The sequence below is a fragment of the Strigops habroptila genome, chromosome 14, assembly GCF_004027225.2.
Source record: "Strigops habroptila isolate Jane chromosome 14, bStrHab1.2.pri, whole genome shotgun sequence".
Classification (NCBI taxonomy): domain Eukaryota; kingdom Metazoa; phylum Chordata; class Aves; order Psittaciformes; family Psittacidae; genus Strigops; species Strigops habroptila.
This window is the reverse complement of record NC_044290.2, coordinates 6,173,630-6,200,011: the sequence shown is the minus strand read 5'-3', so window position 1 is coordinate 6,200,011 and position 26,382 is coordinate 6,173,630. Positions and strand designations below refer to the sequence as shown.

The 26,382-nt window shown below is 46.1% G+C and overlaps 1 protein-coding gene across 2 annotated transcripts in view; it reads left to right on the top strand.

The window, feature by feature from the left end:
- Positions 1-26,382, top strand: part of TMEM104 (transmembrane protein 104) — a 44,979-nt gene that overhangs the window by 265 nt on the left and 18,332 nt on the right. The window contains exons 2-8 of one of the 2 annotated variants that reach the window (XM_030506168.1): positions 1,043-1,167; positions 3,085-3,206; positions 5,141-5,222; positions 6,105-6,207; positions 6,627-6,707; positions 11,214-11,313; positions 12,080-12,185. In XM_030506168.1, the coding sequence (XP_030362028.1) occupies positions 1,123-1,167; positions 3,085-3,206; positions 5,141-5,222; positions 6,105-6,207; positions 6,627-6,707; positions 11,214-11,313; positions 12,080-12,185 (639 nt within the window). In that variant the 5' untranslated portion in view covers positions 1,043-1,122. Of the gene's footprint in view, positions 1-1,042; positions 1,168-3,084; positions 3,207-5,140; positions 5,223-6,104; positions 6,208-6,626; positions 6,708-11,213; positions 11,314-12,076; positions 12,186-26,382 lie in introns of both variants that reach the window. The other variant, XM_030506167.1, reaches the window with a different exon arrangement.

Below are 26,382 nucleotides of genomic sequence, written 5' to 3'. Positions count from 1 at the left end.
GGTGTTGTAGAGGGGTGTCTATGGGAGCTTCCCCGGGAGGGTGCGCAGCATTGCCGGGTGGGGGGGCAGTGGCAGGGCTGGGGGCTCTGGAGGCCTTGGCAGGGCCCCCCCGGGCTGGGGTGGGTGCCTTGCAGGAGCACTCTCATCCCCGAGGTGGGTGCTGGCGTGGCGGTGGTCTCGCTGCCTTGTCGCGGCTTGTTGAGCTCGGCGTCGGTGGCTCGAGTGCAGGTCTGGTATAGAAGAAGGTGTTTGGCCGCTCCCCCTGAGGGCTGGCCGAGTTGTGACCGCTGTGAGCGGTGCTGCTGATGGACTGCTGTCGTCTGGGGGTGTGCGTAAGCTCATGGGCTGTTTGGTCTTCTTAGCTTGTGGAGCTGTGCTGATGATTTGCCCCAGTTGGTGTGACTGGGTAGGAACATATATAGGAGTATGAGAAGTTTGATAAAGCTCTTAAACAATTCAACTGTGGCTAATTATTGACCCTGAAACCTTTTAGAAGGTTTTGGGTCTCGCTTCCCCGTGTAGTTTTATTAAGACAATGTGAATTTCCCAAATACTTGTGCTTTGGAAACCTTGGTATGTGTAACAAAACATCTTGGGGTGTTTTTCATAGGTCTACTTATTTTTCTACTTGAGTTTATAAAGAGAGACTGTGGGCTGGTTTTCCTGGTTTAATTTGCAGGAGACACCTGCTATTAAGTATAGTAGCTGCATGAAAAGCAGCGGTGTGAGCTCATCCTCAAGGCAGGCATTCTTCCTCTTGAGGTTTTAGTGTCTGAAACGGCCCCTCTGGCTGTTTGGGGAAGGAAAAGTTTGGTCATCACATGCTATGGAAGGGCAGGGCTTTTTGGTTCCTTTTAAACTAGTTTAACAGGTAGGAGAACTTTTCGTACTGAGCCAAGTGGTGCTGGTGAATGGGCTATATCCAAAGCGCAAAGTCCTTCTGAAACCCTTCTTTGTTCAAACTTCACAAGGCTGATGTGCAAAAGCTGGCTTGTGAGTTCCTCCTGTACAAAGCTAACACAACTTTATGGTGTTTCCCAAGGTTAAAAGCAATAGAAGTTGAAAACACCCTCCTGAAAACACCCTCCTCGCTCTGCTCGGAGCCTCCCCACCGCCTTCAGCATGGCTGGCGGCATCACAGATACGGGAGAGCTTTACTCTCCCTATGTAAGTATGGCTCATTGTGGGTTTGCTCACGAGTGTGTTCCATATCCTCTTCTCTCAGCATTGTGGTTTCATTTCCTACATCCCCATGGACACAACCTCAGTGTTTCAAGAGATGGTGGAAGTTAAAAATGCTTAGCGCTTGTGGGGTTTTAACATTACAGATCACCCTTTATATAAGGGGATAATGTCAGCTTAAGGTACAGTTTTAAAAATCTTTAAAAGAACTTCACATCCCATACTAGCTCTTGCATCCTTTTCTTTCCTTATGTTTTCATTAGCCCAAATTGTCCTGTGAAGCTACCATAAACATGGGGGTGTGTGAGACACTGAAACTATCCCACTTTGCTGCTGCTTTTTTTTTGCTTTAAGAAATGCAGGGGAAAACATTATATAAAGTTTACTTATTTTTAGCTGTTGTACTAATTGCTTTTAAACCACTTCACTTAAAATGAGTAATCGGGATGTTTCTTCCTTGTAATGTGGTGTCCTGTGAAATTGCAGGGCCAATTAGTGCTTTCCTATGTTACTGGAAATACTGGTTTTCATAGCCACGAGTATTCATATAGTGTCAGCTCTTAAAAACAGTGCTTGGCAAACTCTCTTTGTTTTTCATTCTGAAGTGAATTCACTAAATATAGAACCAGTCCTGAAACCTGTGTTGGTTTTCAAATGCTTTAAAACTTTCACCCCCATGTTAATGATTGAATTTAGCAGAACTGGGTATTAGGCTGCAGAAGTAGGTCACAAATGAGAAAATGGAGAACAAGACAATAACTGGGGCATCCAGACCCTAAAGGATTAGTGTCACCTGCTCTTATGTTATGCTAGTGCTGCATGAATTTCCTAGTGCCTCATCTCAAAGGCTATGACTCTCCTCTCTTCCTGAAGATGTTTAGCCAGGCTGAACACAGGCACCACTCTCATCTCTGTCAACTTGACCAAAGTTAAGGAGAATCACCTGAGGTGCTTTTTGAAGAGTCCTTCACTGCAGGGTGAATTGTGGCCCTGAGCACTTGAGTTGTGCTTGAGGAATGACAGCTCTGCCAGCTGAATGGAAAGAACTTTCCTGCAAGCTGCGATAGCTGACTCTTGTCATTCTGGGGGACTTGTCAGAAGATGAATTTGCTGTGTTTATACCAGTGAATGAAGGGCAGGAGTGCTCACAGGGGAATAGTTCTCTTGATATTTCTTGTTCCACGCCTAGGAAAGTGTACTGTGACACAGTTCTTTACTGGCTGTCCTCTGGAGAGGCTCTGACCTATATATGTATGTATAAAAACCAAACAAACCAACTTTGAGGCAGTTTTTGACCCTGAGTTCAGCTGATTTCATAGTCTGGAGGGTCCTGTCTGGGTGTACAGTTATCTTTTTCCCGTAGGCAGGAAAAAGCTCATTGCCAGAGAGGAGAAAATCCTTCCCCTTCCAGAAGTAAAATCCCTTCTTCAGAATGTGTTAAAATAGTGAGCAGGCTTTGAGTTAGAATTCTGTTTGGGTATTTCCTGCTTGACTAAGAATAAAGAAGAACAAGAGGTTCTGAAAAGTAACTTATGTATGAACCTAACTACTTAGGTTCAGGTCAGAAAATAAGGAGAGACCCCAACCCACAGTGTAGACCCTTCTGATAGAAGGCCGTGGAAGGATGAAACAGCTCACATGCTTTCTAACTTTAAAAGCTAGAAAGAAGATAACCTTAAAAATAATTAAAAAGATGGAAATGAATATCAGTTTCTCCAGAAATGTGCTGACACTCACTTTGGTTATCAGTCCCCTCTTACATTTACTTCTAGTATGGGCTTGCTCCCATCCTGCTTGCTCAAATACTGCGCTCTCCATTTAAATCAGTACCTATGTGAGGTGTCTGGGATGATCTCTGCCACAGCTGCCAGCTCTCATGTTGGATTATGTGGATGATTGCAGGTGGGTCTGGTTTACATGTTCAACCTCATCGTTGGAACAGGAGCCCTGACCATGCCAAAGGCCTTTGCGACAGCAGGGTGGCTCGTCAGCCTTGTTCTCCTCATGTTCCTGGGATTCATGAGGTGGGACGTGAGTATGTGTCCTTGGTGGATTGGGAGGTTCGGTTGGGTGGGGCTGTAAGGACAGTGCTAAGACTTCTGGTGCTTTGCTGAGTGAGCCTGCTCCTCTGGTGCTTGAGCATTGCAATTGGCAGCTGTGTTGCCTGTGGACCTTGTTTGGAGGGATGCAGCAATATGGTGCTACATCCCACTTCCTGACTGATGGGAAAGACTTCTTCTCCAGTCCAGAGTCTTTCTCCTAGCTTCCTTTTTTGACACTGCCCTCATTGTGAATACATCCCACTCTTGCCTCTGTCCTGGATCAGCTTCCCAAGCACTAACCAGGTCACAGACGACACAGGGTCATTGCTGTGCTTTGTGACTTGCAGGTATGATGCAGACCTGTTGTGTTAGCTTTCTCTTGGCTTCTGGCAATGCTCTGGGCAGCTACAAGAGTGTCAGGAAAACAAATTACTCTATAGCTGGGCCTTTCTTATCCCCTTCCAAACCTTTCCTGCTTGAGACCTTGGAGCTAGTCTCATGATTTCCATGCTGGCTTGCTGTGAGCTTCTGCCCAGATGTCTCCCTGCTGGAGCAGCAGGTGGAGCTGGAGGCTGTTGATCCAGCACGGATGTCTAAGTAGTTATTAATAGAATTGCCATGTTCTAACAGGCTGTGAAACCCTGCTTGGTTTTAAAGTAAAATAAACCAAAATCCCCTCCTGGTGTTTGTACAAATGGAATTTAGAAGTTCCTTTCTTGTCAGTAACCAGCTCTGTCAGTCTGAATGTGCCTTTGATTTGGAGGCAGTGCTTTTTGGATCGGTTAGGTGCTGCTATATGGAGGTACTGTATGGTCAGTACTGATTGCAGTAATGCTTGTAAGTTCCCCACCTCAAATTCAAAACTGAATGCTGTGAGGGCTTAATGTAAACTGTGGGAGTACCAGTGATTGGGAGCTTTGGAAGCAATTCCCCTTAGGTGCATTCGTTTAACAGTGTAAATGCAATGTATGATACTCAGCACTAGCTGACAGACCTTCAAGGTCAGCAGAAGAGCACAAACCTCTGAATCTGCATACCAAAACTGATCTGGGTTAAACTGAGAAGACACAGCTTGAAGCTGTGTGCCTTGGGAGCTGTGCTGACCTGTTGCTTTGTTCTGGTGTTTGTGACTTCCTCATGCCCACTGGGACCCTTCAAGTGCCAGAAGAGTCTAGGCAGAAATTGGGCCTCAGAACAGGGCTGCTTGCTTTTATTCTTGCAAAACTAACCTCTCATTTGAGCTTGATAAGTGAGTCCAGTTCCTGAAGCAGTGAGAAGCCACTTTAAAGCCTTAAATAAGGTTGATTTGAGGTTGGTTGGTTTTTGTATTAAAGGACTGTTTTTAGCTGAGGTAATGATATTCCTTCCATTAGTGGCTCTCTCCCTTGACAGCTTTTCCCCTGGCCTCCAGCAAAGTGTATTAGCATACATGTGTGATCTGCTCCTTGCTCTTGGATTGCTGCTTTGCTTCTGATGCCATTTGTAAGATTCTTTACTGGATTGTAGTACCTTCGCCACAGGCCCTAACAGATAAGCTTCAGCACAGTACTGTGTGTCCTTGGCCCTAATAAGAGGAAGGAAGCTTGCTTTCTAACAAAAAGGGAAGTCCTCTTGCCTTTCTCAACCCCTTAGAAACACTAGGAAGGTGCTTTCCAGATATCTGAAGTGTCTTTTTATATCTGAAGGCATGTTATATTTTACTGCATTTTGTTGTCTGCTTGACACCTAAATCTGAAGAACAGGAGGGAGCAGCAACCAGAGATGAAATGCTGTACCAGCAACTCAGTGTGTGTGTGGAGCAGGTGAAAGAGTTGTTCTGATTGGTTTGCACCTGCAGACAGATGGGAATAATTGTCCATCTCCCTTCTGTAACAGTTCTTGACTATTATTGATACCAGTTGAATTCCTCTCTCTAGCTTTATGACTACAACCTTTGTGGTGGAAGCCATGGCTGCTGCAAATGCCCAGCTGCGATGGAAAAGAATGGAGAAACATAAGGTTCGTGTGAGGTTTCTCTTGTTCTTCTATCATGTAGGACTTGCCTGAGATTCCTCTGCATCTTTGCCTCATTAGTAACTCTAAAGGAATAAATTTCTACTGTACTGAACTTTGCCATATGAAATAGGGCTGTTCGTTCCCTGTGGGGTTGCTCATTAAAAAGACAGGATTTTCTGCTCCTGCTTTGAAAAATCTCCTGTGCTGTTCCCATTTCTTAACTGATTGTGCTCTCCTTACCCAGAGGCGCTGCTCAGTGAATGTGGAGAGGTGGCAGCCAATATATTGGTGCCATTTGGAGTGTGCTGAGGTCTATAAATCCTTGCTGATCGTGGGTTATTTAACTGGGACAGGCTGGCATATCCTTACTGTCACTTGGGCTGTATCCCAGGGAGTGGGCAGTCCTGAAGTATGTCCTTGCTGTAAAACTTACCTGTGGCTTTTTGGATCCTGTCTTTAGCGGCTTTTCTGGATCAGTGTGAGGCATTGATTGCACTCATTTAGATCCCTGCCTGTATGTTAGTGGGTTGGAGTTGGGAGCCAGACCTGTCTGCTCTGCCCAGCTAAGACTATATATGTTTGGATTATTATTATTACCGATTCTGCAATCCTGCAGGTCTGCCAGAAGCTTCTAATTTCCTGGTGCCACATATCCCTACACGAATTGGACACCTAGGCTAGGGCAGCAGAGCCTGTCACTCTCTTCAGCCTGCTCTGCTCCCTGCAGCATGCCAAGCCTGGGCCAAGGCTTCCTGCCATTGCCTTTACTTGCATGTCCTACCCATCCCTGTTTGGGACCTACCTTTGAGTTTCTGGAAGTGAGACCATGACAGCCTGTAATGTGGGTAGCAGACGTCTCAGCAGAGATCTGGACTTCTTTTCTAGGAGGATGATGAGGATGAGGATTCTTCCTCTGGTGTATCTGACACTGATGTTCTCCTCCAAGACGGCTACGAGCGAGCAGAGACACGACCTATCCTGTCAGTTCGTAAGTACCCACTTCATGCTTTCACTGCATCCGAGATCTCTTCTCCGCAGACTGTGTCCCAGTGAGCTCCAGCAAGTGGAACAGGAAGGACTCTTCTGTCCACTTCACCCTGAATTCCACATGCTCACATCCCAGAGTCCTTAGCACTTGCAAGATAAGACTCATTGAGCATTCAGTTTGCCTTTTGCAGTCTGATAAAGATCTCTTCCTTCTAGGTCACTAAGATGAGAATATCGTATTTTTGAAACACTTTTAAACTAGCTTCAGCAGAGTAATTGAACCAGTGACTCTGCAGCTGTGGAGTCATACACACTGTCCTTCAAACTGTTGCTAGAGCTTCCTGAGTGTCTTCAGATAGTGTCTGGCCTCTGGGTTTACTGAAGGGACTGGATGAAACACTTCTTGTTTTCAACTTGCAGAGAGACGTGGCTCACCCAATATCTTTGAAATTACTGAGAGGGTGGAAATGGGCCAGATGGCTTCCATGTTCTTCAACAAAGGTAAGTAATTCATGCTTTTAGAAGTCCCTTCAGGTGCTCTGGCATGCTGTGTGTATGGCTTTTCCTTCCTTTGTGTGCTTCTCAGTGTGGGTTTGCATCCTGAGTTTGTGATGATTCCACCCAAAAGTGTTGTTCCTTCTCTCTGTGGGCTGCATTATTCCCCATGTGGTGTTTCTACAAAGTAGATGATTTATGGGCCAGGTGGATCTGAACCTGGATGAAGGGGAGGGTGCGGTGGTGGTAGTGGAGCTAGCCAAATACTGCAGGTTATGGGCCCAGTTTCTTGAGACAGGTGTGAGTCAGTGATTTTCTGACTGCCCTTAATGTAACTCTGAACTGCATCCCTCCTCTGTGATCTCCCCTGTCTAAAGCAGTAGAGCCCAGCTGTAGAGCTCACTAGTTCCATCTTGGTTATAGCATTTGAGAACAAGGGATTTGGGCTTCCCTAAACCCTGTATCAGTCTGAAGGAGAGATGCGTCTGGGGAGAGCTGCTGGGAATTGCTTGTTTCTGGGGAGTCACCAAGAGAGCTACTGGGATGTGAAGTGCTGAAAGGTGTGCATATGATAGGCAGCTGTCTTGTCTTATTGCTTTTAAAAGTCTTTTGTGTGCCCCGGAACAAACTTGTTTCTGTACTGCCATAAAGATGTATCCATTGCTGCATGCGATAGAAATGCAAACTGCAATGTTAGGTATCCTGAAACTTGTAAACCAGTGCATTTGAAAGGCTGTGCAGAGCCAGAAAATCATCAGAGACACAATGGCTGTGCGGTTTTGAGCCTGTCAGGCCCCATTTCTTGTGGAAAGTGACATTTTCTCTTGTTCACTGGCCACCTCACAAAGACATGATGGGCTGGTTTTTTCCACTACATTACATCAGCTTTATGCCGGTGCAGGACCGTTGCCTCTGAAGGACAGCTGGGCTTAAAGTGAAGAGTCTTTGAACTATATTATTTCTGATTTAAAAGTCCAATTGAAAAAAAAAAAAACCCTTTTTTAATTTCCCTGCATGCTTCTTCTGGGCCTTTGTAGATTTAATTCACTTAGGACTGTCAAAATAATCTACCTTGGATCAGGCTGCCACTTTTCTTGTCAGAGGAGAGGTGACGTGACTTGGGTGTGGGTTGGAGACTTGGATTGGTCCAAAACAGAACTAGGAATGTGTTGTTGCTAGTCTTGCCTTGAGTACTGGGTTGCTCTGGCTTTAGGTAAGCTTTCTTGCTTGTGTGCTTTGCCACTGTGAACATTTCCCTGTCTCTTGTTCATCCTCTGGGGAGTAATATTTGGGAAGTGCTTTGGGAGTAAGCACTGTGTAACTTGGCAGTATTGCTGAGGATTCAGCTAGAGAAGCCTGTTGAGCTGCAGGAGGGCTGGGGGATCACAGGAGCCAGAGTGCTCCCATAAGCAAGCTCCAGAAGGCCCCTGCTTTGCCTGTTCTTCACAGGGAGAGGTGGTAACGACTCCCCAAAGCCAGGCAGGGGTTGCCTTCTAGTCCTTGCTGCTGGCAGCTGCTCAGCCTGTAGAGGGTGCTGGAAATACACGTCCTCTCTCTGTCAGGCGCTGATGTACGCTGCTAAGTGATATAAACTGCTTAGGACTCTAAATCTTAATCCCTCTTCTTAACGTTGTTTTAGTCAGAGTTATCTGATTTCTGTGTTGGGGATCCTCCCCAGGGAAAAGGCATGAATCCTTCTGCAGGAAGGCAGCTGGAACAGCCGCAGACCATGGCTTGAAACCTGGCAGTGTTCAAAGCCGGGTTGGACAGGGCTTGGAGCAACCTGCTCTAGTGGAAGGTGTCCCTGCCCATGGCAGGAGGTTGGAACAGGATGAGCTTTAAGATCCCTTCAAACCCAAACCATTCAGTGATACTATTGATTCTATGAAACAACTCGTGACTTCCAGATGAGGTGAGGTACACCCAGCAAAGGCTTTAAGGCAGCTGTAACTCATTTGCTGCTTTCCTGTCCTCTGTGCTCAGCAATGAGGCTCCATCCCTAGACTGTTGCTGAGTCCCAGTTCAGAGACACCCTCTGGTCTGCTGAGCGGCTGCAGAGGAGAGACAAGTACCTCCCTCTGCAGATCCTTGCTGAGGTGATGGTTGCACAGAAAGGCCTTCAGTAAGGGCAGTTTGTCAGTGACCAGTACTGCCTAGTGCCGAGACTGGGCTGCACTGGAGAAGTCCTGGCTCCAAGCACCAACCTCTGCAGTTTCACAGCTAGCAAATGTCTAGGTGGGTTTTTGCTCATGATATACAAAGCAAAAATCCAAACCTGGGATGTCTGAGGGCTTTACAGCCTTCATGGGGGGAAAGCTGGTGAAAGCTTTGCAGTAGACCTCAAAGCCTCTGATTTCCAACGAGTTCTCTGCTGCTTTCTCTTGACTGATTTTTATTTTCAAGAACCTGACAGTAGTTGAATCTGCAGTCCTGGGAGGTAAGCTGGGGATAAATCTCAATTTCAAACTGTCTCTTCTCTTAAAGGGAGCTGACTTAGGTTTAGGCTGTGAGGGGCTGTGTGCTCTTTCAAAGAGCTGCCTCTGGAGAACTGCTTGCTTTTGTAAGGTGCGGTGTTGGGTGCTTTCTTCTGGGACCAAGCAGTGATTTATCACGGTGGTGGATTCTAGGCACATTCACCATGCTGTTTCCCCACAGGAAGTCATTGATTTTCTTTTTTGCCTCCCCATTTTGTGTCCAGTAATGAAAGTATTGATCAGGGAGGGTCAGAGGCAGTTTATAAAAGAACTGATGCTAAAGTCTTCCTGTATTTGAGAGGAGGAGTTTGGGAGAGGAATGTCACCTGGACTTCCCACAGACAGAGAAGCCTGCACTGGAATGGGGACATAGTGTGTGCTGGTGGGTATGTGGTGGTGCTGCTGGGGCTTAGCTGGTCGTGTTAGTGTTATTCTGGGGGGTACTTGAGATGAGTAGCAGATCCCAAAGCAGACACTCTTTCTGAGTCTGTGTAGTCTGTGCTCAGGGTGTCTTGTAGCTTCTGTCCTGTCGGATATTCGTTATAACCTTCAACGCTTTTGGAGAACTGGTAGGTAATTTGTTGCCACATTCAGAACAACACAGAGACTCCTTAACTGTGAAGCCATCTTAAATCACAGAGGAAGAGAACAAGGGGGGAACTGCATGAAATGATCTGACAATTTCTGTAAGATCTCCATTTGTCTGTTCAAACGAGGAACAACTCTAAAATCCTGGCTTGGTGTGGCTCTACAGAAGCAGGGAAGTTTTATTGCTGCTTTCCCAATAGAGCCCTTTTTTAGCGATGTGTTATGCTAAGTAGGCTCAGCATATTGAATGATTTATTTAAACGAAGAAGAATGACTATTAATGTTTCTTGACATCCAGAGATCCAGGGGCAGTGTGATGGTAAAACTTTGGGGCATCCAAGCACTGTAGAGATATTTGTCTGCATTCCTGCAGCACTGCTGCCCTTGTTTGATAGTTGTCACATGTGAGGCTGGAGGAGGGGAATTGATTTGCTCAAGCTGCATTAGGATTAAGCATCAGGTGGCATCACAACTTTAAAGTGTGGGCAGCTTCCTTGAGCTATTTTCCATCAATGTCAACTTCCTAAATGAAACAAATCTGAGGCTGCTTTTTATTTTTTGTAACTCACCTGTCTCTGAACTAAAATATGTTCCAATTTGTTCTTTCTTGGTGAGATTTATACCGAGTTGCTTGGAAGAAAAGAATCCCGGGGTCTCATCAAGCATTTCTTTATCCCTGCAGATTTTAGCCCTCCACAGCAGTGTCTTGTTTTGCCCCAGTAAGGCTGTTCTGTGCACCCATTGTGCACAAGTTAACTTGTGTAAGACTTTTTCTGATCTCATAGGTGAACACAAAGCAAGGTTTTAAAGAAATAAAGAAAACAGTCTGGGGCAGGAACAGTGTACACTGTGGCAGTAAGGCAAGAGGGCTTTGCAGGTTTGAACCTTGGCTCAAGCAGTTGATGGTAAGGAGTCTCCCAAAGCAGCTCCATTTTAACCGTGTGGAACCTGAGCTCTGCAGGGCTAAATCCCTACTGTGAGGGTCCTGCAGGTTTGCAGGCAGAGGGTTTGGAATCAGCAGACACTAAAGGCTCTTCTCTCCATTTCACTGTTTGTCGAGCTCTGCTTACACCAGGTCTGTGAGCATCAGCTAGCTGTTTGCCTGTGGCTCTTCCATGTTGACAGCTTCATCTGGCAGATGACTTGAGACCTGTTGGTCTCGACCGGTGACTGGAATATGGGCTTGAACCAGAAGGTCTAGTGTCAGGGCTAAGTGTTGAAGGAGGCAGAGTTGAGCTCCGAGGCACCTTGTGTTCTGTCAGTTTCTGTGCTGTGGTCAAGTTCCCTGAGCTGCTGATGTGACCCTTGAGTGGAGTTTGTTGCAGAAAGAAGTAAACTATGGAGGCAAATGGTGATTTATTTCCAAAGACTTAGCTTTGTGTGTTTAAAGTGCATAGTTCAAGAGACCCTGTGTGCTCTGCTGTCTGTACAATATTTCCTTTTCCTGCAGTGGGTGTCAACCTCTTCTATTTCTGCATAATTATCTACCTCTATGGAGACCTGGCAATCTACGCAGCAGCTGTACCAGTCTCTCTCATGCAAGTGACCTGGTAAGTATGCTTACTGCTGTGGGGTTGTGTGCTAACACAGAAAAGAGCAGACTTTTGGATTTGATGGGGTGACTGGGATCAGCTCTACTTTCTGGAGTGAATAAATGACTTGAGGACAGCTCAGCATCACTTATGGGTGGGAAGGTGAAGTTGTTTTATATTGTCCACCTGAGTGCCTGCTGCCTGCCTGAAAAGTAGCTGACTTGATTTCAGATGAGTCCTCAGGTGTGAAGTACTTGCAGCTTCAACACCTGCAGACATGAGACTTCTTGCTCAATAGTTTGATTGCAATACTCTGTGCAGGATTTTAGCTTCTCTGTCTCTTTGGGTAAGAGCTGAGAAGTGTTATGCTTACCAGACTGTGACCAGCGCGTAGTGATGTTACATGGAATTAGCTCTGGACTGAGCCCAGTTCCTTTCTCAACAAAACAGATAATGAAAGAGATTGGTTTGATCAAATCTGGGCTGGATTTGGACTCACGACTTGAAAATGGAAAACCTCAGTAATGCATACATGACCTTAACTTCCTAGTTTGACCAAATGATAAAGCTTGTAAATGACTGGAGACAATTCAAGACTTTGCCTTTAAATGTATGGTACTTGGTGACTTGCTCTTTTACGCAGCCTAGAAAATAAAAGGACTGGGGTAGAGGAGGAATGGACACTTCAGGGGTCTGGTCATTCTTCTGTCCTGAACGCAGGAGAGGGGAAGTCATCTACCAGGAGTTAATGACTGTCTTTTGTTTCTCCCTCCTTTCCCAGCAGTGCCACAGGCAACCATTCTTGCAGTGTTGGAGATGGCACAAAGTACAATGATACGGACAAGTGCTGGGGGCCAGTTCGACGGATCGATGCTTACAGACTTTATCTGGTGAGTTTCTGAAACTGGGGTCACCATTATTCCCATTTAAACTTTGCTTCTAGTGGATAGGGATTCTTTTCCTGTAGAGGTAGTGTGGCTCAAGTGAACAACAGAGGTGTGAAGCTTTCAGGTCAGTCTGATCTTTTTGGCCAAATACTCCCTCTTTATTCTTGGCGACATGGCTGTGTTTCAATTTGGTGGCCACCAGAATGATTCTGAGTTTAAGTAGAGTTCTGTCTTACTGTTGTGTAGTTCTATATTGCTTAAGCAGGTGATATGTACATGCCAAAGGGTGGGATTTTTTTCCAGTGGCTGGCTAAGTAATTGTTGCTTAGTGGTAATTGTTGTCAATAGCCTGGAGTATGTTAAACTCTCTTGAGTGCATTCTTTTTGTGAATCAAACTGTTTATGCTGCAAGAGAGTCTGCTTCATGAGAGATGATGAAACAAACCACTTAAACAACATCCAGTGCTGTATGCTGCTTTAGTAATAGCTTTGTCTAGTTTAGGATTGTCTGGTGCATCTATTGCTGTGATTCTGTTGTGAAACCAAGCGTTTTCCCAAAGGATGATAAACTGTGTTTCTCTTGAGCTTGGAGACGGTTGAGTGCTCACACCTGAAGACAGATGTTAGTAGGGCAAAATGAGAAGAGGGAGGTGTGCAGGTGCTGCATGGTGTGGCTTCTGTTAAGGGTCTCAGTGAGAATGTCAGGAAAAAAGAATGACTATGGCCATGTGTGTGCAAAGAAATCCAGGGGTAAAGACTACCTAAAGCAATTTTTCAATTACTACATTTTAGACATGCAGGGGATCATATCCTTGAGTGCACTTGTCCCAGCATTATTGCAAAAGTAAGAGCTGGGCCTCAGGAATATTAGTGAATGTCAAAGCCTAGTTAATTATTTAAGAGAAATATTATTGCTTTATTAAATTGTGTCTTAGTCTGTTTCTTTAAAACTTCCAGAAGATGGAAAGTTTCCTTCCTGAATTTCAGTAACTCTCTCTGACCCAGCAGAAGGAGCTAGTCAGAAAAGGCAGACAGGCGTTAATTACTGCCTGCATCTCTCGGATATTATGTCTATAATTCATGAAGATAATTGTTGTTAGGACTTGGAAAAAAAATAAATTAAGGCTGTGTAAGCATTAGACTTGCTGCCTGTGTACATAGCTCTCAGAGGAGCTTTTCCCTCTGCTTGTCTCCTCTTGTGGCTTTGGAGAATAAATGTCTGCAGTCTTTGGTAGTGGTTAATCCTTCCCTGCTCAGGAATTGAGATGAGTGTTTCGATGCTTTTCTCCTGCTCCTCTTAGAGGTAGAGAGGGACTGTTTGTGGGAGAACATAGAATCATAGAATGGTTTGAGTTGGAAAGGACCTTAAGATCATCCAGTTCCAATCCCCTGCCATGGGAACGGACACCTCACACTAAACCATGTCGCCCAAGGCTCTGTCCAGCCTGGCTTTGAACACTGCCAGGGGTGGAGCATTTACCACTTCTCTGGGCACCCTGTGCCAGTGCCTCAGCACCCTCACAGTAAAGAACTTCTTCCTTATGTCTAACCTGAACTTCCCCTGTTTAAGTTTGAACCCATTACTCCTTGTCCTATCATTGCAGTCCCTGATGAAGAGTCTTTCTCCAGCGTCCTTGTAGCCCCCTTCAGCTATTGGAACACACCAGTCTGTGGTGGGTTACTGGAGGGGGGTGATTCCCACAATCACTATTTTCAGGACACTGCTGGGTGTTGGCATTACCTCCAAGTTGTGCTTTTCTCTTAAGGTCTCTAATGCTTCTTTCTGGATCAGTATGGGAGTAAACTGGGATTTGTTCTACCTCCAGCTCTGCTGGTCCCACTCCCTGCTTGACTCTGTGGTTTTATTCTTCAGAAAACAATGATGATGATGGCTTCTCTTGAGAGGGATATCAAACATTGAGACCACAGTCCTGACGCTGTCTTCAAGTCTGGGCTGCCTCTGGAGTGCCTGTGCTGGTTAATATGTTCCCCCACTGTGCTGTTATCAACTAGTGACCAGTACTTCGAGCTCTTAAACTTGGAGAGAAACCTGGGGATGAGAGGGTGGGGGTAGGAAGTTGCTTGACTTCAAGCAAAAAATTAATAGCAGAACACTGTAACTATCTCCAAAAACTTTGTCCAAGCTTCTTGTGTATAGAAGTGGAGTCTTGAACACGCAACAAAAGCTGAAAACTGCCTGTCTGAAGGGGAAAAGACAACGTGTAAATGAGGAGGGGTGAGATGCATCAGGAGCATAGCTGTTCTCTTGGTCCCAGGAGATCATACCCATAGAGAACTTGCTCTGTTTTCTTGACCTTTTTCTTTTTTGAATACTTGCTTGTTGGAATAATTCAGGTTCCATGTTCCAGTGGACAAACAAGGTCTCTTTTTGCAGGCTAAGTTCCCCTGTGGCAAGGGGACAGATGGACACTGTGATCCCAAAAGAAAGAAGCTGAGTTTTTGGATCAGCCCTTTTGTCCTAGATGCCTGCCTCTAGCTTTCTCACCTCGTCTTAGTAATGTATTTAGGTCTAAATGACTTTTAGGAGCAAGATGGGTGGATGTAACTGGAACCTCTTGCCCGTTACAGTGAAGCACATCTCTGGATGTACTGTTACATTTCTTACTCTGTGCATGACCCCACAGAAAGCCTTTTTTTGGACTTCTAAGGAGAAATAATCTATTTGAGGTTTTCTGGGGAGATGGTGCCAATGGGAGCTCTCTTGTGCCAAGTACTACCAGTCTGCCAAAGGTCTGTGCTGCTTTCCTCCTGTCGACTCTTTCTCTCCCAACGCTGCTCTTTTCGACAAAACCCATTTCAAACATTGACTCTTTGAGATGGGAGTGGAAACAGACGTAATGACTAATGTAAAAATCCTATTTCACAGTTTATTGTCCAAAAAGGCTTCTGGAAGCTGTGGCTGCTCTGATCACTGTGAACGGAAGCTGAAAACTATGTACATAATGAGAATATTTAGACAGATTAAATTCTTCTCTTGAGACTTGCTTGTCTGAGCAGCATCTTTATTGCTACTCCAAAATTTCACACCTAAGCGTGACTGCACGGTCTTCAGAGACCACTAGGCCCCTATTAACCTTTCTCTGAACAAATGGTTGTCTTGCTTCTTGTTTGTAAATTGCTTTGGAAAATACAGGCTTGCAAAACAAATAAGTGAAGGCAAGTGCAGGAAATAATGAAATAGGCTTTCACTCCTGTCCCGTCATGTGCTGCTAATATTTGCCTCTTCTTCAGGACTGTAGGAGTAAAACCCTATGGATTGAGATAAGAACAGTGCAATAACTGACGTATAATATAAAACTATTATTATTAATAAGGGAAATAACAAGGGGAGAGAATATAAAACTAAAAAGGGAAGGGGGAAAAAAAAACAAACAATAAACACAAGTGATGCACAATACAATTGCTCAGCACCCACTGACCGATACCCAGCCCAACCCGAGCAGTGATCTGGGCCTTCTGGGTGACTCCCCTCAGTTTCTATACTGGGCATGACGTGCTGTGGGATGGAATATCCCTTTGGCCAGTTTGGGTCAGGAGTCCTGGCTCTGCTTCCTCCCAGCTTCTTGTGCCTCTCCTCACTGGCAGAGCAGGAGAGACTGAAAAGTCCTTGATCAGAGTAAGTGCTACTGAGCAACAAGTAAACCATCAGAGTGTTATCAGCAATGTTCTCAGACTAAAGCCCAAACACAGCACTGCACCAGCTACTAGGAAGGAGAAAAATCAGTGTTACAGCTGAACCCAGACACTGTGCTATTCCATGCCTTTGAGGGCAAGACCAAGCAGGGCAAATTGGCTGGAAGAAAGGCATGTGTTAGATGGCCCAGCAACCTTGTTGAAGGCAAGCACTGATTACTGTTAAAGCGGATCGATGGCTTTCTATCTTTGCTTCAGATCCCTCACCATGCTGTCATGTCCTCGACAGCTGAAGTGACTCCCAAGTGCCTTGGCTGTCTCGATGGCAATGGTAAGGACAGGGTCAAGTTCTCTCCATGCCGAGTTCATGCTTCAGTGCAGTTGTTTTATCAGCTTGCTTTAAGGTTAGATGGGCGTCTTCTGTGTGGGCTGCGGGGAAGGGGCAGCAGATTTAAGTTTCAGATCTTTCATCATAACCCTTTCTTGTCTCTGTTCCAGTGATGCAGGAGTGTGACATGATAGTCCCTGTTTCTAGAAAGCAGCTAGGAGATAAATATGAGATTAAATCCTGGGGATCAGCAGCCATTCAGAGTGTCTGATCCAAAATGCATTCATGACCTGGCACACAGTGCTTCTCTTCTGCACCAGGGCAGCCTATGGAGCTAAAACCTCTACTCTCAGCCCTCCTCTTCTGGCAGTTTGGGGCATGGTGTCTTCCCACGATGGGAAGGAAATGGCTTTAAATTATCAGGGGGAGCCGTACGCCTTTCAGAAGAGGCACTGGCACAGGTACTCCTGGTAGCCTGGCTCCGTAGTGTGTCAAAGCTACCAGGTGCATCTGTTCTGTCTGAGTCTCTACTGGGTTTTTAGCTGATTGGGAAAAGGACGCGGCATCCGCTTTTGCCGGTTCACAGATGCTGCAGCATCACAGGCAGCCCAGCGGGTGCAGGCCGAGCGAAGATGGGAGCGCAGATGGTTTAATGGAGATTATCCCAGTTGGAAACGTGCTTGTGCAGTGAATAAAATGAGCGGGCTTGCAGGCACCATCCCTCTTCAGGAGGGGACAATGTCACCCCAGCCCGACGCTCTGATCACAATAGCCAGTGACCAGAGCAGGGCCGGGCCGTGGCTGCGAGAGGCTGTGCAGGGGGGTGAGGAGGTAGTCTGAGGACACACGTACAATTGCTCAGTGCCAGCAAATGCAAAGGCTGAACTGATAAGTGTTGATGTAGATCCCGGCCGCCTCGGTGCGGTGCTGCTTTCCCGGCCCTCGTCGGCTGTAGGGCTGTGCTCTGTGCTGCTGGTGTACGTGCTCTGCTTCCCTCCTCAGCATTTGTCCTTCTTGACTGTGCTGCGTGTGTGTGTGCGCACCCCCTGCTCTGGGTAAAGTTACCTGCGGTATTTACTATCAAAATGGATCTTTCCAGATATGTTTTACTGTTCTAGGGGAGTTTTATGGGCTTATTCGGTGCATGAGACTCTTGTGGTCTCTCTGTGGTTGCCTTCTGTGGGCTTGCTTTGTGGGGTTTTTTGTTTTATTCATTAACCTTCCACCAGTGATACAAGGGGAGCCCCTATGGCAGTATTTGAACATCCATGCTACATTTAAGCTGTCTTTTGCTAACTGGGAGCTGGAGAGAAAGAGCTGGAGCAGTGCTGCAAGCAGACCGCTGCTTCCAAGGACACCCGGGTTCGCTCCTCTTGTTCCCTTTGCAGCAAGTGCTTTTCCTCTGCCCTGCCTTCCTCAGCTGTGCCCTGCAGCAGCATCCGGTAATAAATGGGTCACAGCTGCTGTCTCCTGGATATTTATTCTTACAGGTCTTGGTGTCTAGAGACCTTGAGAACCAGTGGTGGGAAGGTACCTGCTTCAGCGTGTCTGGAGCAGGGAGGGCTCATTTCACACTCGTCAATCAGACAGGTTTGAGGTGCTTGCCCTGGGCTCCCAGAGTGAGCCAGAGAAGCTGATAGGACCTTCACATCTGCTGGTGTGAAGCCATCATCTTGCCTAAATAAATCGCATAAACTGTAGCATTGTTATATTCCAGGTTCCCCCAGCTTTGCAGTAAGGATGCAGCAGGACTGGGGCACTATTAGCATGTCACCCTGCATATCCTGTAAGAAGTTATTCCTGGTAAGACTTCCTTGCCAAAGATATTGTGTTATATTCCTTAACACAAATGCTCTGATGTGTTTTATTATGATGCTGATATAGAAATAGAAACAAATGCAGCAAAAAAAGGCAGCTGCTGCTTCTGAAAGCCTTCAAAAGAGGGAAAAGTCTCTCAGAGCTCCAGAATATTATGCCATTTCTGTATGTACAGGCACCTGAGTTTTGAGCCACTGCTGTGGCAAGAGAGGAATTAGTACTGCATTAAACATAAATATCAGTAGCCTTAACTGTTTGTTACAGGTGCCTCTGAAATACAGCTTTGCTTGGCTAAAAGCCCAGTCTCAGGGGCTGGCTGGAGTCTTCTCATGCCTCTCACCTAAGTCAGCTCCCAAAAAGTAAGGTCTGTTATTTGCTGCTTTACTCTGAAGTGGCTGAAGAAGGACAGGAGCTGTGTTCATGTCAAATAAATGGTGTCTGGGATGGGAAGGCAATTCTCAGCTTGCTTTATTGTGAAACTAATAAGGTTGAAATTGGCACACAGCCTTGTTAATATGGCATAAATCCTGCCTTGTTCATCCCGGTCCATTCTTCTTCTGTGGGCTTGTCAATAAATTCTTTCGATTGCTCACTCGTCATATGCCTGTGACAGATTAAACCAGCTCTTTTGGAGTTTCCCACACCCCTTGTGTAGCCTAATGCAAAAAGAACTTCACATAATAACTGGCCTTGTGAGTAAGAGGTTTTTCCTGGCTAGGGGAGAGGCAGGCAAGTGCAGTGTTGCAAAAGTGGAATATAAACTTGTGCTAGTGACCTGAGAGCAGGAGTTCAGCTTCTGATGTGTGATTTTTTTCCTTGCTTTCCTTGTAGTTGATGGTGTTTTGAGTCAAAAGAAAGATCAGCCAGAAGGCTCCCTGCTGCTAGGGCAAGGTAGAGAGTCAGCCTTTGGTACAGTAGCGAAGCTGCTTCAATCCATGGTCTCGCAGTTGCTAACTTTAAAGGATTAGCTTGTCTCTTCACTGGAAAATCAATAGTGCAGGGGACTGGAATATGTTTTCTGCAGAGCTGAGAAGTGTTTTTTTCCTGAAGCAAAGCTTGGGTTACTCTGTCACTTGGGTGCTGAGCTTTTCCAAAGGGCCATTCTTTCCCCTCTGCCACCTCCAGTTGTTGGCAAAGGCTGTGTGGAAGGGAAGGGTGCTGCTGGTTGTGTGTCTGGCCAGATGTGCTACAGGTACCAGCCCTTAACTGAAGCAAGGTGGCCGATGTATGGGCCATTGGTGAGCTCAGGTGCACTTGGCTTCCCCATAGGAGTCCTGCACACTTCGGTGCTTGGTTTGGCTTGTGTGGTGATGGATGGTGGGCACGAAGCAAGCCAGCTATATAAATTGGGCAAAGAAGTGGCTCTAGGTACATCTCTGTTTGCTTTTGTGCACTTCCTACAGGTATGAACGTACTAGTGGTGTTTATTGGACTCAAGCTACAGCCCCTGCTGCTCAGCAAGGCTGAGAGGCTGTGCTGCTGCTGTTCCTAAGTAAAGCTGTCCTCTGGAGTAAGCTCACTTGGGCAGCAAGGCACCAAAGCTGACACTGTTCTTTCTTGCTATTGGAAACCAATCTCTCCCAAACTGGGCAGGTGTCAGAACAGATATCTTGTTTGTGATCACCCACTCACTACTCCAAGCTGTAAAGGTTTAAAAAGGACCTTCTCAAATCCCTTTCTTGGACTTGACTGTTCCAGCAGGCTCCGCAGATCTTTCATTTCATAAGTAATAAATGCATTTCCCCCTCCGCAGTGTTATTTTGGGCAGTGGTAGTGACAGCATCCCAGAAACCACAGCTGGAGAAGACCTGTTAAGTCAGCTAAGCACTCCCCTGGGAGATGCAATACAAGCCTTTATCTCAATAGTGTATTTTGCAGTACTTTGTTCAGTGCTTTACCACCAATTTTGCTTTTAAACAGAGGTCTGACCTTGCTGCCTGCCTCATCAGCGCTTTCCTTCACTAACACAGCACTCTTGATCTCTCCTCCCCTGAAATTACCATTAATTCCCTAATACACACCTAGGAAGCACCAGGGCTGCAAAACTGTGCAGTCAATGCCCATCCGAACATTACCAGAGGCTGTGGAGGAAAGAGCTCTGGACAAACTCCTAAATAAGTCTGCAACTTCTTAACATCCTCCTAAATTGTGCTTTATGTCTGGGTGAGATCACTGACACTCTTGTCCAAAAATGTGTATTTTTGGGCTACATCAGCAAATCCCACATGTGGCTCATGCTTCTGTAAGCAGGACTATAAATACAAATAATGCAGCTGGGATTTATCTTCTAAGTTGAAGTCAATATAATGCTCTCAGGCAGAGCTGATCTCCGAAGCCTGTTGCACCAGTTTGGTGTGTGTTGTACTGGGGAGCCAAAACAGGAGGCTGGGAGCAAGCAGACACCCTGCTAACCCCAAGCAACAAGACTTTATCTCTTGCTTTTGTGCTGCTGCAAGGTAATTACAGACTATGGGACATTTCCTTGGCTTCAAGGCAACTCCTGCCTGAGACAGCAAATGGGATAATGTTGTCCTGAAACTGTATCCTCCAGGAATTGTGTGAAACTCAGCTGAGAAATTTGTAGGGGGAAAATTAAATGGAAAACATAACTGCTTAGTGATGGAGACACTCTGTGTGGTGGCAGATGAGGGGTTAGTGGCCCCCAGGAGCAGTCATCCTTGCTGAACCCAAGTACCTCCTAACACTGACAGTTTGTAGCTTGATGTGTTTGCAGGGCCCTCAGTGCATCCGTGTCGTGCTGGTCCATGTCTTCCTCACTTTGTGCTGCCTCTCCCAGGGGCTTTTGCAGTCCATGTCAGTCCTGTTGTAGTTGCCAATACCCTGCTAGGAGAGGCTGTGAATATGCAGGAATTGTGGTCAGTGTCTGTGTATAATGATCATGCCCTCACACTTCATTGGAGGGAACTCATTAATCTCTCATACCATGTTAATAAATTAAAGAGGTGGGGAACAACTCCTCCGGGTTACACAGTGTCAGGCTCCTGTTCCATAACCTCTGGGAGGTCAAAGCAAGCTGGTGATGGTGGATACAGCCCGCCCTGGCTCTGCAACTCCTCTGCTGTCCTTCCAAGTATCACAAAGCAACCATTCAGCTCTCCTGCATATCTATCCACTTTGCTGCTTCCCTCCTGCTTGCTCAGATGCAATTAGGAGATGCAGAATAAGGGGGAGCCAGGGGTCAAGGAGGCGACAAAGTGATTACAAGATGCTGCAAATGGCTGTGCCATGAACACTCCAATGATGAAAAATTAGATACCAGTCACCTCGGGGTTATTGCTGGCCTCCATCTTTCTCTTGTGAAAAATGATAATGGAAGTGTATTTACCCCAGAGAGTGCAAGCTTGCTGCTGGCTGTGATCCTGCACTCCACAGGTGTGCCAGGGACTGCAATCCTTGCACTGAGTGACTTTCTGAGAACACTCCTGCCTGGATTTCTTTGCTTTAGAAGGAAGAACAACTAGTTTTTCAGGGGGTTCTTTCCAAAGAGGACAGTTCCTGGTGCTCAGAGATGGGTCAGCTCCACAAACAGGCTGCAGGCCTGAGTCAGGGTGGGGAGAGGAGAGCAGCACCCTCCTGCTTGACTTCCCAGGGCTTCACGTGGAGGTTCTGGGTATGTTGGATGCCCAGCAAGATCATAGCTTGCAAGGACATCTGCTGTGACAAGTACGCTTGTTTGCTGCATGGGCAGTCAAAATCCAAAGCTGGTGCTGGACTAGAGCCTTTGAAAAACTCTAGATCCAAATCAAGTCAGTAGCTTTGGGGACACCCTTCTACAACAGGGCTACAGCATTGGTGGGTAAGGAAGGAACTGATGTTATCTACGTGGACTGTGCAAGACATTTGACACTGTCACTCATGACTTCCTTGTCTCTAAACTCGAGAGACATGGATTTGATAGGTGGAACTCTGTGGATAAGGAATTGGACGGATGGCCGTGCTCAAATTGTTGAAGTCAACAGCTCAATGTCCCAGTGGAGACCGGTGATGAATAGTGTTCCTCAGGGGTCAGTGCTGGGGCCAGTGCTGTTCAACACCTTTGTAGGTACATGAGCAGTGGGATTGATGCACCTTCAGCAAGTTTGCTGGTGACACCAAGCTGTGTGGTGCGATCGACACGCTGGAGTTCTTAGTTCTTGGAGGATATCTCCTCCCTGCCTTAAGGCACTGGGGAGAGAGATGGGTGAGGGCTCCTGGGTGCCAGCAATGTGCTTCATGTGAATTATGACTCTAAACCTCTGCCAGGTGTCCCGAGAGCAGCATGTTAATTACTGGAGCTGCTGTGGTAGCAGATGCCTGCTGTAGTCAAAGTGGAACTGCCCTTGTTTCTCTATCTATAAATACTCCTTGTGGGATGTCTGGCGGTTGCCTCCTCCCTTCGTTGTGACTTCCTGACTCTCCAGGGGATCTGGAGGTTAAATTCCCTCTTGCCTCTCAACTTCTATTGAGCAATCCTTGTTCTGTAGCTGGTTTATCTCATTTCAACTGACTCTAAGAGCTTCATAACAGCTTGTTTGCTGATAACTTGCTGTCTATCAGTACGGCCTCTGCTGCAGCCCTGCCTCCAGCCTTAAGCGATTGTGGATCTTCAGCTTTACTTATTTTTTCAGCTCTCTAAAAAGCTCCTTCCTGAACAGTCAGGCTCCTCTCATGGGTTTATATTTGTACTGCCCACTGCAAGGGGTAAAGCTTTACCAACGAAAGCTTGGATCGCCGCCTTCGCTCATGTGCCATCTGGCTCTCTAGCTTGAGATATGAGCTCATGCAGGAGGGAAACGTGGCCTTGTCGCCCAAGTGAAGGGGAGGAGAGATGGCAGAGAGGGCACCACATTGCACTTGAGACCCTTCTCCCTTGCTGTGTTTTAGCTGAAAAGCACTGAAGCCCTGGCACGAGCCACTGGAGCCTGTTGCTGGTAGCACAGCGCTTGCCGCCACCTGAAGTGGGTGCAGAGAAGCTACCAGAGGCTGTAGGTAGGAACTGGTGGAGCTGCAAGTGAAATGTTATAAAGCTCTGCTTTCTTTATCTGGGAATCCTAAATGGGAGTGGGGAAAGCACCTTGCGTTTAATATTTCTCTCCAAAGTCACCCCTAAAAATTCCTTGAGGATGTGAATAGGAACACAAATAGTAGTTAATAAGAAACTACTCTACCTAAGATGATAGGTCTGGTTCAAGCTTCCAGCCACGAATAAAACCTCTGACCTGTGTCAATGCTGGTAAATCAAGTTTTGCTTTTTCTTTCCTAGATGTCTCTTTAGACACACTCTAGAGCAGAGCAGCTGAGGTGGGAACAGAGCAGCCAGTCCCTGGTTCTCCTGACATCTTGTTTGCTCAGTGTCCACGCACAGTGAGGTTTTGTTGGATGGTTTTGTCTGTCCCTTCTAGTGCTCCTCTGGGTTGCGAAATAGCTCTGAGCCTAGGGACCTCCTGCAGAAGCAGAACGGATGTCAGCATTGCCACTCCTGACAGCATGTATGAAATGTCTGCTTTTTCCTACCCTGCTCAAGGAGACTTTCCTTGTGTCTGAGCACTGAATCAAACAAAGCTTCCTCTGGGAGGTGCTTGTTCAGTCAAGCTTGTGTTTTCCTGTCAGTATCTTGCTTTGCTGTGGGAATGCTGCATAGCCATAGCCCTGTATAAAGCACTCAACCCTCAACTTTCCAGTTAAAGTCTACTAAAGAGAGAGATCCATTTTGTTAAATCAGTAAATTTCTCTTTAAATGTCAGCTTGCTTCCCATTAGAGTAGGGTTATTTGCTGTACTCTGTCTTGTGGGAGAGAGGTACTACTGCTCAACAGTGGTGAACATCAATATCTGCAGAAGTGGAGTTGATGCTATCCTAAAATGAAGTTGGTCTGAGATGTTGGTACTTCTATCAAGGGGAAGCAAGAGTCTCCAAGGAAGGATTTGGTTTGGGGTGAGTTCTGGTTTTGAATGAGGATGAGGAAGGCTGGGAGGAGGAGGAGAGGAAAAGAAAGGGTGGCTGGGGCCTCAGTACAAAGGGCGATATTTAAGGGGTGAGCACTACACCACCTCTTTACCATCTTCATATTAAAACTGAGGGTTCCTTGCCCTGGTATCTGAGATGTAATAACAACTTTGCATTGCTATGATAGCCCTGTGCCACACAAATGCATTTATTAAACTCTCAAACTCTTTTTGCTCTGCTCCTGGTGTATTTGCTGCATTTAACAAGGTTAATCCTCATGGTCTCACTTTGCTCAGGTAACTACTCTGCTTCCACTCAGCCTGTCTGAAAATTTCCAGGCTCTGAATCAACAAGAAACAGTAGCTACTGTTTTTAATTCACTACTCAGCAAGTGCCAAAGACGGATGCAATTCTTACCGATGACTTTGTGGAGCATGAAAACAAGCAAGTTCCGATGACAGTTATGAATGAAGCTGCTTTTCAGATGGCCCTCTTGCAAATGTATGCAGACACTAGCCATAATGCTGTAACTACTGCATCTAATACATGAATCAGCTCTGTTTGGGATGCTAATTGTGCTTCCTGAGCCGTATTGGCTTTTTCTGTGAAAGCAGCATGCTGGGAAGCAGATGAAAGCTATTGAACTGTACTGGTTCAGAGTGACAGATAGACCCTTCAAGCCAATAAAGAACCTGTTCGGTCAATACACCCCTCTGACTGGCTTAAAGCATGTTTGTATGGTCTGAAAGGCTCTTGGCATTAGCTAGCCATCACTTAGTGGCTGAGAGCTCTCTTGGTGTCCCTCTTGACTGAAGCTAAGCTGATAAACCCAGCCAGATGTCCTATTAACATGTGGTTGTACTTTTGCTTTTTTAAGATAAGCCAATACATAACCTTATGTAACCAAGTTTTAACATAAGAGCTTTAATAAAATACACTTTTAGCAAAAGATATATAAAAATATATTCCAGGCACTGGTTTGCTTGTTTCCCCCATGGCAAGAAGACGTGAGTTGACCAGTCTGCTTTTTGCATTGAAATACCAAGAGCTGATGGGTACAGAGGCTGGGGAAGTGGTGTCACCTGAGTTGCCAACCCAGAGTAGATCCCAAACCTTGGTGCCTGTACTGCTGTGGCTTGGCTTCGTGGGAGGAATGGATTGGAGACCCTCCCAGGGGTTGAGCAAGCTGGTGTGATGCTCGTGGCTCCTACTGGCCTGCAGAGAAGAGTGTAATTCAGGGTGACAAGCTGCTGTTCTTTCCTCTGTGCTTGCTGGCTTCTATTTTTCTGCCTGGAAATGTTATTAAAAGTGAGAAAAAAAAATTGGGTTTTCTGGTCACTAATGTGCTGGATCTTTATGCTGTTTTACGTAGCATGAGAAAGGAAGATAAAAATAAAGAATTTTGTGTCTGTTGCATTTATTTTATGTGTGTGGGTTCCACATACCCTCTGTAGCAAGCCTGGCACCTTGTCTGGCCTTTCCCATTTAATGGAGGAGCTTGGAGAGAAATTAGGGAACTATGCTTAATAGCAGAAACACAGTAAAGGTTTCTCTGTGCCATCCTCTGAACATAAACATTTAGTAGATCTGATCCTCCTTAGCCGAAGGAAGGATTCCCTTACCTTAACTTTAGCAATGAATCAGCCATGGATGCCTGCTTGTTTCTAATAGGAAACGACTTCACTAGTAGAAAAATCTTTTAATCAAAGTAGACTTTGCTCATTCTGCCTCTTCTCTCAGGAAAAGAATGATAAAGTCCTTGAAAACATCTCAGCTAGCTGAAGAGGTGAACTGGAAAAACTTGGGAGAGCTTTTAGATGTGCTGGAGCTCTGCGTGTTTGATTTCTGGCAGGGCTGACTGGTGCAGTTTTCTATGTAGGTTTTAGAGTGTTTGAATTAAGTGTGTAATGAAGCACTTTAAATTATATCCCTCTAGGGGAGACGAGCTTGGAAAACATCAGGTGGAAAGTTTGGGTATATGTCTGAGGATCTTATTCGGGCTTACTTTTTCCTTAGGGAGAAGTTAGGAAACTAATGAACTTGATGGGTCAGAAGAGCATTTAGATGCCTGGCACAGCAAGATAGAGAAAGTAGGCATCCTCCTTCTAAGCATCATGGTCTCCTCTCATCCTTTTGGGGATGTGTTTTTAAATAGGCTTGCTGGCCTTGGGACTCTTCTGAGGGTTGACAATGAGGTGAGTTCTAATCTAGGGCCTGAGTCCTTGTCCCTCATGTCATGGCTATTGGTGAGGAACTGACCCCTCTTCCCTGACCCACAGGAAATCCTCTAGAGCTGTGCACCATTTCATATCAAAGTGATGTTCATCTGCCTGTTCACTGTCCTCTTCTGCCTTTCTCCTCTTAACCAGTCCAGTGTGTGCTGTGGCTTCCCTTCTTATAAGTGGTTGGCACAAATCCCTGCAAAGTAGGGCAAGCTCATCTCATTGCAGGCCT